The 13,396-nt window shown below is 39.7% G+C and overlaps 1 protein-coding gene across 1 annotated transcript in view; it reads right to left on the minus strand.

The window, feature by feature from the left end:
• Positions 1-960: 960 nt before the first annotated feature.
• LOC113195172 (fatty acid desaturase 2-like protein FADS2B) overlaps positions 961-13,396 on the minus strand; it is a 29,884-nt gene continuing 17,448 nt past the window's right edge. The window contains exons 5-12 of the mRNA XM_026406596.2: positions 13,095-13,220; positions 10,029-10,089; positions 7,634-7,710; positions 7,341-7,438; positions 6,306-6,402; positions 3,613-3,692; positions 2,290-2,415; positions 961-1,009 (exon numbers count right to left, since the gene is read on the minus strand). Of these exons, the coding sequence (XP_026262381.2) occupies positions 961-1,009; positions 2,290-2,415; positions 3,613-3,692; positions 6,306-6,402; positions 7,341-7,438; positions 7,634-7,710; positions 10,029-10,089; positions 13,095-13,220 (714 nt within the window). The remainder of the gene's footprint in view (positions 1,010-2,289; positions 2,416-3,612; positions 3,693-6,305; positions 6,403-7,340; positions 7,439-7,633; positions 7,711-10,028; positions 10,090-13,094; positions 13,221-13,396) is intronic.

The raw sequence follows: 13,396 nt of genomic DNA on the forward strand, positions 1-13,396 counted from the left end.
AGCTTGTGTGATCATACTTTCCCTCCCTGCAGCTAAGGTCATACCCTTGTGGATAGCGGAACAAAAGCACAGACTCCAGACACCGTTGGGAACTGAGCGTGAACACTCGTTTCTCTAGCACTGAAACTCTCTCAGGGAAAACTCTCTTAAGACACATTTAATTTGGTGCCAAACCAAAGTGCTTTGACATAGCTCTTTCTTTCATCTGGGTGACCCACTAAGAGTGCACAGTAGTTCTGCTCTGGTGATGAGGGAGGATGCAACCCCATTTTGCACTTAAGGGACAGTCTATTTTTTCAGCCAATTATAAGACACCTTTAAACAAAGAGCTGCTTGGTCAGTTGCTATTAGGCTGGAGGTTGAAAGTTCCTGTAAGGGATCCTATGGAAATTCTAATTTCTCATTATGGAAACATGATGTATGTCTACACATAGGTGGATGCAAGATTGAAAGTCTGAAGTGAATACTGAAAGATATTTTAATGTTGATTTTGATCAATTTTTAAAGAAAAAGGAGTTCACATACTTGAAAAGAAACAAGCAAAAATCTGTGCTTAAACAGACTTCTTAAATAAGTGGTTTCCTTCTAAGAGCAATTGCACCTTTTTCTAAAGTACTTCATCAGATGTCTCTCCTTTGGCCAGTTCATTTGTGAAACTTTTACCTATTCCTGTAATTACATCCCTTGACTGAGATGATCTGAGTAAGGTCTATTGGTAGGACTAATTTCAAGATCCTAATTAAAAAAAATTTGCTCCTGTGGCCAAAGTCATCTTGTTTCTTCTGCTTCCTGTTTCCAGAGAAGACCTTCAGGGAAGGGGTCAAGGTACATCCTTGGGATTCACGTTCCTGGCACACCCAGGTATCCCAATGGTGCTAGTTAGTTCCCAGATAAGCAGGGAAGAACTCTTGCACATTCACCAACCCACTTCAGAGACACAATCAAAAGAAGGGTTCTGCATCATTCATAGTAAGCATCCATCCAGAGGGCTGCAGATTTCTTCAAGGCCCTGTGTGGAAGGAGGGAAAAAAATCAGGAGGTAAGACTGTAATGAAAAGGAGCTTCTCCATGCAACATTGAGTTCCTCTGCGTGGTTCAGGGTAATGTCATTTGCAGCTATATCTGATAAATGTCATTCTCTGTTGACCAGGGAAGAGGTCAACAAACTACTGAGTTATTTTTAGCAGGTGATTCCACTTTTCCTTTATGGGAAAGATTTGAATTTTGTTTTCATTTTATTCTGTGTTCCCATACACTTATATACCAATGTTTCTATCGATCCTGGTTTTTAACGAGGAACATACTTTTCTAGACTCTGGGTCTATAGCAATGGTGAGGAGTGAGTACTGTCTACAGGGAGTTCCTGGTCCAGCTTAGGAGACATGCATTAAATTATTTATCATCCAATAAGTTTCTTGATCATGGCTGGGATAAAGATCGTCAATGAGGAGAATTAGGTGCTATAAAAGCACCTGGTGGCTTTAGTCTTGAAGATCTGTGAAGACCAACATGAGAAAAAGGAAATAGTGATGAGCCTTGGAGCATGAGTGGGGATTGACAGGGCCTTATGAAAGGAGGTGGTTATTTGAAAGAACATTCCAGGTGGAAATTAAAAGTGACAAAGGGACAAAATATCCAGAGGCAGGGAATTTGAGGGTCAGAGAGGGAAGAGGGAATTGTGGAGAGTCTGAGCTGGGGCAGTAGATAGGGGTCAGATGAGACCCAGTTTTTTAATGAGGAACAGGCCTGGCATTGTTGGCCTTCTTCAAAGTACTTCCCCCCCACCACCCAATTTTAAAAGAAAAAGTTACTAAACACAGACCATTGGCTGTTGATTTGCCCAGCATTGTAGGAAACTCTGTAAAGGGCTCAGGATTAGCATGGATGTTTAGTTCCTCTGGTTTCACTACTCAGGGCCTGTCACTCATCTGTTTTGCACATAGTGTCCCAGTAGAGCTGGCAGGCATCTGAGTTGGCAGTAGTGGACCAAAAGATCTGAGAGTCCCTCCTACCATCCAAATTCGAAAGCATGCACAAAGCTCTAGGGAAAATGCAAAGACAAAAGATATGAAGCCTTGGTTTCAAGAAGCCTGAAAGAGAGTAGGATGGCGAGACATATTATTGCTGTAGTTTTTGTCCTATGCAGACTCTGATATTAGTGCTGGACTCACAGGTGCTCCTTAGTAAATGGATGTTGGGTAGATAGTGATTCATGAGCTAGTGAACAGTCTGGGGACTGGCAGTGAGGGGGAAATGAGAGGTCTGAGCCAAGAGAAGTGATGTTATTACCTGATGATATCTCCAAATGCCTTCAACATGGGCTTATTCACATACTGCAATCCGTGCTTGGTGCACAGTGACCTCACCAGAGGTGCCACTTTGTGATAGTTATGGCGCGGCATCGTGGGGAACAGACTAGGGAAAGAGACAGGAGACATGAAGCTTAGGAAAGGAGTTTTCTTTCCTGTATTACCAAATACAATTCTATTAGCAATGTAGACCCAACCTTGACCTTGCTCAATACTTCTGGGAAGTTCAAGCACTCTTGCCAAGACGCTCTCATCTCTTAACACCTCTGTGAGCCAGAGCCATGTGGGTGGCAATGTTTGGGAAATGCTAACAGAAGGAATATAAGCTCCATCAAATATGGTTATTTTGGGGCTGTCTATCATTTAGAACTTCCGAGGAGAGCTGAAGAACTCTCTCACCCCCTGTCTCTATGTCTGTCTCTCTCTCTATCCATCTAATTTCTACCCCATGAATAGGTGAGTATTCACTAAGGTCTAGTCATAGTACACAGGGAAGGGTTTTAAGACAGAAATAAGAAGTGAGGAGATCTGGGTCTTATCCAAGGTTTTCACTCTTTAGTCGGTAACTTTCTTGGATTTTAACCTCCTCTTTGAGGAAATATGAACAATAACGCTTTCTTGTTTTGCTAAGATTTTTAAAGACTACTGTAAAAGAAAGGATGATAAAATCACATGAACAGGTATAAGATCTCTTTTCTTCTCTGCATCTCCCAGATATGGCTTATATAAAGAAGATATGGAAAATGTCTTCCCTGACTATTCTGGGGAGATCAACCCTCCAGGTATTATCATTTTATCTTTCTTTAGTGTTTGTCCACCTAACTAACTCTTTGGTAAAGTATTGCCATATACCATTTGGAAATCGCATAAGGGACTAGAATTCATTGTTGGTTATTGTAACTTTGGTTCAACATAGATATTTAAATTAAATTGTGATTACATTTCAATACAACTTGTTTACTCAAGTGGTATCATTTATTTTATTTTTTGTTTTTACCAGCAAACAAAATGTACACACACACACACACACACACAATCTCCAATTTCAAAGAATGAATGTATGAGAAAACTAAATTACTGACATCTGAGATTCCATTCCATTTTCTCATAATTGTTACAACGTCTTCCTTCGTTTCTTCTCTCCTTCCCTTACCATTGAAGCTAACAGAAAAATGGCAGCCTTCAGAAAATACTGGTTAATTTTTTCCTGCTGAGACTTTCAGTTGAAGGACTCTGAACTATATTTTGGGGTGTTATAAAAGTGAATACCCTTGCATATTCATGAATTATTGCTAGTACTCACTGGTGTTCGATTTGGAAGTTCAGATGTCCTGTGAACCAGTCATTGAAAAAAGACTGTTCAATATTACAGGTGGCCAAGACCTGTAAAGAAAAAGATTACATTAGATACAAATAAGTCCAAGTGTCCAATTAAGAAAATGTTTATTTATTCTGTCATTCAGTCAACTACCACAAATTGCTATTGAATATACTGCATAAGAAAATATTGAGACACATAGTCCCAAAATTCAAGGAATTTACCATTTTAGATTAAGATTACGTACCCCATTTAAATCAAATGTATGATATGTCAAGATCATTGTAATGTTTTGAGCAACTAATGAAAAAATTAAAAAAAATACCTTAACTGCAAAAAAAAGGCAATGAAATATTTTACCATGAGGTACAAATGAGGCAATAGATATGAAAGAGTAGGTAGGACTTGAGCAGGCAATCACTATTGATCTTTAGATGAAGAAAGGTTAAGGTGTTGTGAATAAGACTTTGGCAGATGGAGGTGGGACTGCAAGATTATGATGGAGATTTGTTGGGGGTAGGTCACCATTTACACAGAGAGGACTTAAAACACTTCTAAATGAGGAACAAGGCATTCAAGGACCCTAACCCAGGCCTCTGCACAGAAGTGCTTTGTAATATTAGCAATTTTCTTCATAATCGCCTGTATTTTATTTTATGCATTAAAAAACATGATCCGGATAGAGAACTGATAGGTTTCTTCAGGATGCTGAGATTAGGAATCCATATAAATTCATTTTATTTGGTGCCTGTTTAAGGTTTAATTTTAGCTGGGATTGTTGACATTTTGAATTTTAATCTCTAGTTGCTTTGTGTTAATTGAAATGTGGGCTCAGAGGGTCTCCAGGGAACCAAGTCATTTTAATGGGGTCTGCAAGGTTGAAACTATTCCTAAAATGCTTATAAGATATTAGTTATCTTTTTAAATTCTCACTCTTTCATAGTTATACTGTGGAATTTTCCATAGGCTACTAAATGTAGGATGACATTGTCATTCTGATGTTAACACGCATTAGTTTGGTTATTATTTTAAATTTAATAACAAATAAATATTTTAAAATTTCACATTTTTAACTTTAGATACACTAGACATCAATCTGTACACACAAAAACTCTTTTGTTTTGTGATTTACAACAACTTTTAAAAGTATGAAGTGTTTTTCTTATTTGTCTTCATTGTAACTCGGATGGAGGGCATTTCAAAGACCAGGAATCTAAAAACTTGGTGGGAAGGTTTTGCTAAATTCATGTCCTAGTTATAAACATGATATGGTAATATATTATTTTAATTAAATTTCTTAATATAGTTTCATGCCAGAATTATGATAAGGCAAATGAGGAAACTAAGTGGTTCACCATCATAGATATTTTCTGGTACATTGCAAGTGGGATACAGAAAAATATTAAGAAATCCCCTTCATAATAAAATTAAGGTACCAAAGAACCAACAAGGAAAATGTTTATAACATATATTACAGACAATGTATTAATATCCCTACTCTATGAAGAATCATAGAACACAGTAAGGAATATATAAATATCCAGATACAACAATAGTTTGGCACATGCCTATAATCTCAGAACTCAGAAGGTTGAGGCAGGAGGATCACACATTAGAGGCCAGCCTTTATAATTTAGTGAGGCCCTAAGTAACATAGGGAGACCCTGTCTCAATATAAAAATAGAAAAGGGGTAGGGATGTGCCTCAGTGATTAAGCACCCCTGGGTTCAATCCCCAGTATTAAAACAAACAAACACCACCAACAACGAAACACAATAGGTTAAGTGCATTGATAAACAATTTACTAAATGGAAATAGGAAGATATACTAAGTATTTCAAATTTAGTCATCTAACTAATGATTAAATCAATAGACTACACACAAAACCCAAAGACAAAAATTGGTTCTGTGATCAGAAAGCTTGAGAATCACTCCATTTTACCTTGCAAATGATCTCCTGAGTTTGTGTCTGAGCTTGTAGAAGAAGTGAGATAATGACATGTGTCCCTTGTTATCATAGCACGGCCAGTTGAAAGGAACTGTGCCAGGCAGGGAGGTTCTGTGTTGATCATAACTCTGTTATTTGGAGAATATGCCATGACCCCTGCCCAGAATGTCTTACGTATGTAATGGAGGAGACTTCCAAAGGTCTTCCAAAATAAAATTCATTCTGTAATTTTATGAATTTCAGACTCACTGGAAATCCTGTGTCATGTGGGAGATTAGAGTAGGGACCAGCAAATATTTTCTATAAAGTGCCAGGAAGTAAGTATTTTACTTCTCCCAAAGGTACTCCTCAATTCTGTAATAGTAGCATGAAATATGTAAATGAATATGTAAATAAATGAACATGACTGTGTTCTAATGAAACTTTATTTCTAAAACTAGGAGTAGGCTAGATATGGCTGTTGGGCTGTAATAGATAGACCTTGGGTTTGGATGAAAGACTCAATAATCAAACCACTTCTATCACTTATTAGTTGTGTGATCTAAGAGTTTATCATCTTATAAAATGATAATAATCATTATGCCTAGCTTGTATACTTACAAGCAAAGCATCTCACGATTCCCAGGGGCCCTAGAAAGCATTTTATGAAGGTGAGCTATTGTCTTTTGAGAAAATCAGATTCTAAGTGAGCCTGGCTGCAGGGATTCTTCCTCATAAACTCCATCATTACCTGAGTACTGAGCCAGTCGCGATTCTCCTCCGTGCTCATTTTCATTGGTATGTGGCTCATCTGGGTCACATATGCAATCCAGGGACTTTCAAGAAACCTTTTGGGGAATAAAAGGAGGGAGTGATAACTCTTTAGAGTGTTTCAGTTGCAATCACTGGGCTTACGTAACTCCTGGTGCATCTAGCCAAGCATTGGAAGAAATGAAGGAGTCCAAAGTTCCCATGAAATGGTGGTCATTCATTTTCCTCTTTGAATACTCTATATCTAGAATTGACACTCAGCCAGTTAGCCCCAAGATCTACTCTGTCTCCTAATTTCTGGGAGCAGTGCAAAGATTTCTGTAGCTCTGGTGTCATCAGAGCTGGGTTTGAGTTTTGTCATCAGAGCTGGGTTTGAGTTTTGTCTTGTCACTGACCTTGGCCCTTCCTTGTTCTATGACCTTAGGCAAGTTGATTTAATCTCTCCAAGCTTCACTTCCCTTAGCAGAAAAACAAAGATGATACCATCTACATTGTAGGACGGCACAAGGATTACATCAAGTAAGACAATACATGGAAGGACTTTGACAAAGGGTCTGACACACAGTAGCTGTTACTGTCCTTATAATTATTTAGGATTCAGAATAGTAATGCAACAGAATGAGGAAGGAATAAATTGGGGAGTTGGGGAGGGCTATGTAGGCAGAAGGATGATTAGAAGACATTTTTAGATTTGAGAAAATCTCTAGTCACAAAAGAACTTTAAAAAGTTCCTGACCTATCTTTATTTTGTCTGGGAATATGATGTCTAAATAGATAAACTGAAATGTTTTACTTGGGAATAAACTGGACAAAAAAAAATGGAGATTGGGAAAACTGTTCCTGCAAGGAGCTTGTCTCATTAAACTATTTAACTATTGCTTTTTCACATTTACTTAAAAACACCTCTGTTCCAGGGAACAGGGCAGGTAGGCACCATCTTCTGCCAATCACAAGTAGCTGTGGGAAGAAAAGTCAGAGGATCATTTGGGTCAAAGATATAAGAGAATATTCTTACTTGACCAAATAAATGAGCAACACAGTTCCAAAAATTCCATAGAAAGGGCCAAATGTGATGAAATGGCGGATATAAAAGCTGCTGACCCAGGCAATGTCCTGTAGAGAAAAGCACTTAAAGTTAGATGCACTAAACATAATTTCATTTCTTCATGGGGCTGAGTCCCTCTACCCCATGTATTGGTCAAATCTTATGTCCCGTTATTTAAGAAAGCTACATCTGGTGATCCCTGAGCATTTTCCATTCCTCTCTTCTACCTGTACTAGTTTTAGACACTGAGCCAAGTTACTCACCACCCAATACTTTCGAAGGTACATCACTTGCATGGATTGCAGATTGAAATACACAGGCATGAGGAGGGGGAGCCCAACTGAAAAACAACAATGAAAAGACGGCCAATAAATGAGCAGAATGTGACCCCAGGGCAAGTTGGTGTCCATCTCTTTACCATGCCAATCCCAGGACATTGGCCCTGAGAAAGAATACAAGGTGGAGATCCATGACCCCAGCCAGGGCTCCACTATGCTTTCCAAGTCTACCAGGCTGAGCTAGGAATTTGGTCATCAGCTCCAGGTCCAAGTGCCCTCAAAGCAGCTTGGAAAGCATGGACGATTTGGATCATTTTTTGATGACAGCTTCTCTGAAAATCCGCTGTGAGCTTGGAAGGGTTTCCCCATATCCTGGTAATTCTTTAGTTCCTCCAGATCCATGGGATTGAGTCCTGTCAAAATGTGTTGGTGTCGGGGAGAATAAGGAAGGAGTCCAGGACTGGGATGATCTCAATCCTCTCAAAGTTCCTATCTGACAAAGACAATGCTGCCAAAAGAATTTACTACTTTTTTTTCCAGCCAAAACTTGACTATGGATCAGCTCTTGACCTCCCTTTTTCTTAGAGGAATTGGCTTTAGAAAAGTTACAATTATAAATCCTTTCTCTGTTCCTTTGAGATTTATTTTCTACAACCAGAGACCTGGGAGCCGTTTCTTTGAAATGTTATCATCAAAAAGCATAGGGCCCCTGTGTCCTAGTCTTTGTGGGAGGGCTGGAAACTAACATCAGTAAGAGCCAGTTAGCAGACACAGATGGTCTAGCCTAATCACATTGACCAACTCCCCCACTCCAACTCCATCTCTTAAAATCTTTCAGCTCTCCCTTACATGCCCAGACATTTAAAAAGCCTCTCTTCCACCTTCTGTTTCTGCAGAGTTAACCTCAGTTTATACTGAAGTTTCTCTCCCCTATTTCAGCAGCCTGAATAAAATTCATCTTTCAGCCTTTGGCAAATGTCCAGCTCTGCTTCTCTGTGACAGCTTGAGTACGACTCACTTGTACCCAAGATGCTAAGCTGGCATATGAAAGGAAGGAAATGGTAAAAATATCTCTGGGTGGGGTCAGGGGGGGTTAGTGTGGTTTGTGCGATGGACATTCTACAGTTAATCCACGCCATTCTCTCATTCCTCATAAACGTAAGGACATAATTGCAAAACTACCTAGAGAGGAGTTCAAGGCACATTTGCGAGAAAAGTTCCAAAAGTCAATTTTTACTGCACAACTTCACATCCAGTTGAGAAGGTCAGACAATGAGTGTAGGCTGAGACACTGAATTCCAGTTATGGAACTGACAGCAGTGATGGGTGGCCCCACGGTTCAAACAATTCACACAGCAGCCACCCTCCTTGGGCATGATGCCGATGGTTACTAGTGACCTGAACATGGACAAGTCAGATCACATGCAATAGGGTTTCTCAACCTCAGCACTGTTTGATTTGGGGCGGGCTAATTATTTGTTATGTGAGGCTGTCCTCTGCATCATAGAACATTATCAACATCCCTATCTCTACCTACTGCCTGCCAGGACCATCCCTCCCCTCCACTGGGATAAGGAAAGTGCCCCTAGAGACATTCAGACATGCCCTGGGGAGAAATACCTGTCACTGTTTCACATCACTGGTCTACAGGCAATGTTTGGTTCCTCCCTGATTTGGGTTTATTTCCAAAATGTACAATCACGTTGTGATGAGCAGATTTGGGGGCTCCTTGAAAACATCCTTTGTGAGCAAACATGAGTTTGATTTGGCTTGGAGCAAAGTCTTTGCTCATGATGTGCTTTTCGTAATTGGTCGGTTAAACGAGTTTGCTTTTAGGCCTTGCCAACATGCCCACATGCTGGTGTGTGTGTGTGTGTGTGTGTGTGTGTGTGTGTGTGGCGTGCGCAGGTGAGCATCATGTATTCTACAGCTCCACGTAGGCCATGGGGACAGAGAGCTTTCTCCCACACAGGAGCTCTGTTGGTGACTATTATCCCAAGTTCTACTTTTTCAGGCATCTCACTGTAAATGTTTGGATATTGTTTCCCCACCTCTCTTTCATCCCTACACAAATCCCAGTATTCTTTTCTTTCAAGATGAGAGTCCTGCATGCATGTAGGACTCCTTGATTGGCATTCTGCCTCCCCAACCTGCCTCTTGAGGGATCTCCCTCCCACCCTGCCCCATACCCAAGTGATCAGATGTCACTTAAAACTGCTTGTTTGCTTTTTGCTTTTTCTTTTCAGAAATTCATGCCCATGCGTCTGAAATAAGAATTTTGCTCTTCTCAGGAACAATAAGAGGGGCTGGTCTCTGTCACAGGATTCTCATCCTGTCTTGTGGCTTGACAAGTGCTTACTGTAGGGAGGTGGAGACTCACCCCAGTAGAAGTACAGGTGCTGCTTTTCATAGTTGATGTACTTGATTTTCTTCTTGCCATACTGAATGGAGAGAGAATAAAACTAAAATAAGAGACAACATTTCTGGCTATCACACTCAAGGACACTTGTGTGCGTGTGTGTGCGTGTGTGTGTGTGTGTGTGTGTGTGTGTGTGTGCGCGCGCGCGTGTGTGTGTGTGTGTGTGTGTGTGTGAAATTTCTGTGGAAAGAGCCATAGTGTTCATTTTCTGTCAAACCTGAGAAGAACCAGAATTGGCATAGGAGTCAATATTGTGACATCTTTTTTTCTTTAATTGGGAAATTCTTACATAGATGGATTATTCTATTTTACTACGGAGATTGTGATCACTATTTTTTTTTTTTAAATTCTCATGAAAATTAGTTGGGAAAATTTCCTCCTTAGGTAGAGTAGCATTCTACTGAAAAAGGACATTTCTGATGAGTTTTTCTAGCTCTTCTTTGATGCAGTGTTTAGTATTCTGCTTAAGCTCAGGCTCCATCTCCATTATTTCATCAAATGGACATTCATTAAATGATCATGTGGTCAAAGATATAGACATGGCTCTTCTTATGTAACCCTTCTTCCTCTTTTGTATTCTCATTGTGGATCTCACACTGTGATTTACTATTTGTAAGATATTATGGTAGTGTATACACATAATATTTATTAGACATTTTACATATTTTTATGGTTTGAATGTCAGGTGTCCACCCATATCTCATGTGTGAGACAATGCAAGAAGGTTCAGAGGAGAAATGATTGGGTTGTGAGAGTCTTAACCCAATCAATGAACTAATCCCCTGATAGGGATGAACTGAGTGGTAACTAAAGTGATAGAGTGTGGGAATTAAGGCATGGCTTGCTGTATCTGGAGAGTGGAGTCTCTCTGTGCTTCCTGTTTGTCATCTGAGCTGCTTCCTTCTACCATACTTGTCTGCCATGATGTTCTACCTTACCTTGAGCCCCAAGGAATGGAGTTGGCCTTCTATGGTCTAAGACCTCCAAAACTGTGAGCCCCCAAATAAACTTTTCCTCCTCTAAAGTTGTTCTTTAAGTCACAGCAGTGAAACAGCTGACTAAAACAGAAATCATTATTCATTATATATATATCACATAATATTAAAATGCACTCACTGCTGAGAATTGGGTTCATATCCTAGAATTCCCTTTGGTTAGTTTGGCCTGTACTCAGGACACAAAGTGAAATACTTTGAGAGAAGGATAGAAGTAATGGTTGAACCTTTAGTACTTATGAACATTCAATAAAGGAGTGAATAAATGAATGAATGATCACTCAGACCCATTCTACATTTTTTCTAGGTCCATTCGGTTACAACAAGGGCATTGGACTCTTGTTTCCTCATTGAGAATCTTCCATGCTATGTAGATGTCTTCCTGTATTTGGTCCTTCCACCTCCTAAAACTTTCACAAATCCAAAGGAGTATGAGATATAATAATGGCAATTTGAAGTTACTCTCAAACCTTAGAATATCTAAGTAGTGAGAGATAAGGAATAGGCACTAGGTGGAAATGTTTGGGAACTGGCAGCTTAGGTGAGTAGGCACTACCCTGAAGGAGCATCCCACATCTTGCAGGACATGAGCACAAGGCATAGAAGACTCAGTCAATACTTGTTAAGAAATTGATGTTTGAAGAGAGTTGTAGAGAGGAAAAGCTCAGGACTCATTAGAAGGGTTTTGATGTGAAACCACTAAACTTCAGAGTTTGAATAATTTTAAGTGATGTTTTGCATGGTGGTTTTAAAATCATAGTGTGTAGAACTGACTCTAAGTACCTAGGGATGAGTTCCAAAGGCAGATGGAGAAGTTGGAGAGATCATCTTGGTCACCTGTGAAAAGGCCTATGTGCACTGCATGTGGCTCTACAGAAGCTCTTTTGGAGAGGTTCAGGCTGCTTCATGAGCATCAATGAGACAAACCTTCTTGCTCTGTGGGGACTGTTAGGTCAATCAACACATCATTTTTCTAGTGCAAGCTCATAAACCTCAGGAAAGGCTAACTTGTTTATGCAGCCATTGTCCAAAACAACTGATTTGTGATAACTGCCAAATAAGTTTTTAAAATACAAACGTAATATATCCATTTCAGCTGGGGCAAAGGGTGTGTCTACCAAATCTGGAAAAACCTATTTTCAAAAAGTTGCACAAAATTTTTCATTTATGTACTAGATAGGTCCAGGCAACAATGGACAGAGCTCTATTCTTATTTTTTAACAATCCTATTTTTTTTCTAGCAGGAGATAGCAATCTCTAAGTATCCAACTCTCAGTATCCATTGTTCCCCTTGAGAAGAGATACCCATGGTGATGGTCCTTCTATCTCCTCTGTTTAGGGAAGACTCTCTCCAACAACATCTGGTAATTTAAATAGCCTTTTGTGTGACAGTTTTAAGTTGAAGTTTTGAAAATATCAATAATGAAGAAATTCTAGAGATAACTTATCCCTTTGTTTTTGCTTAAGGAGTCCAAATCAGAGGTGGAATCTCAGTATCTTACAAGGCATTTCAGCTGTGTGTTTCATGTCTAAATGCACCAAAATGAACATGAACTAAGAATAAGAGCCCATTTTCTTCTAACTGGGCTAGATTCATTGAGATAACTGGATGTTTAGATGCTTATGGTCTGTTGCTTATTGAATGTTCTGACCTCTCTGTATCGTCCCTAAACTTCAAAGAGTCAAGCCAGCCTCAGTCATCTACTTTCTAACATGACTTATGCTGCCTCAGAGGTAGTGATAAGCACTGGGTAGGGACCCGTGTGTCATTGGAATTGCTCAAGATAGGTGAGGCAGGTTATCATATTTCCTGCTGTGGGAGGTTAGACTGGATAACCTTTCGGGTCACAAAGTCGTTAACGCAGATTTAGTTATTTGAAATCTATGTCCTGGACCTAAAAGAAGATGCTCTTTGATGGCATGTGAGGCCCAAACTTTCAGCTCAATCTTTCCTTGACTAGCACCAAAGCCTTTCTAGGAACCACTTCCAGGAACATTTCTCTGGTGCCCGGAAAAAAATAGTTAAACAAACCTTGATGGGCTGTGAATCTCCAAGCAGAAAAAGCGGGCCCATGTCAATATCTGGATCTTTGGGGTAGATGTTAGGTTTTACATGATGTTGGAAGTGTCGGTAGTTCCACCAGTTTGCTGACAGGCCCTAAGGAGAAGAGAAGGCTCATTAGCTAAAATAATTATCTCCTGAAATACCCTTCACCATGACAGTTTTCTGCATGAATCTTCAAGGTCAAAATAAGGTGTTTGATTTTCTTGAGCTTTTCTCCACTGCTGGGTCACAGGATGAATCACTGGATAAAAAATTCTCATAGCTTATTA

Source organism: Urocitellus parryii, chromosome 4 (assembly GCF_045843805.1).
Source record: "Urocitellus parryii isolate mUroPar1 chromosome 4, mUroPar1.hap1, whole genome shotgun sequence".
Taxonomy (NCBI): Eukaryota; Metazoa; Chordata; class Mammalia; order Rodentia; family Sciuridae; genus Urocitellus; species Urocitellus parryii.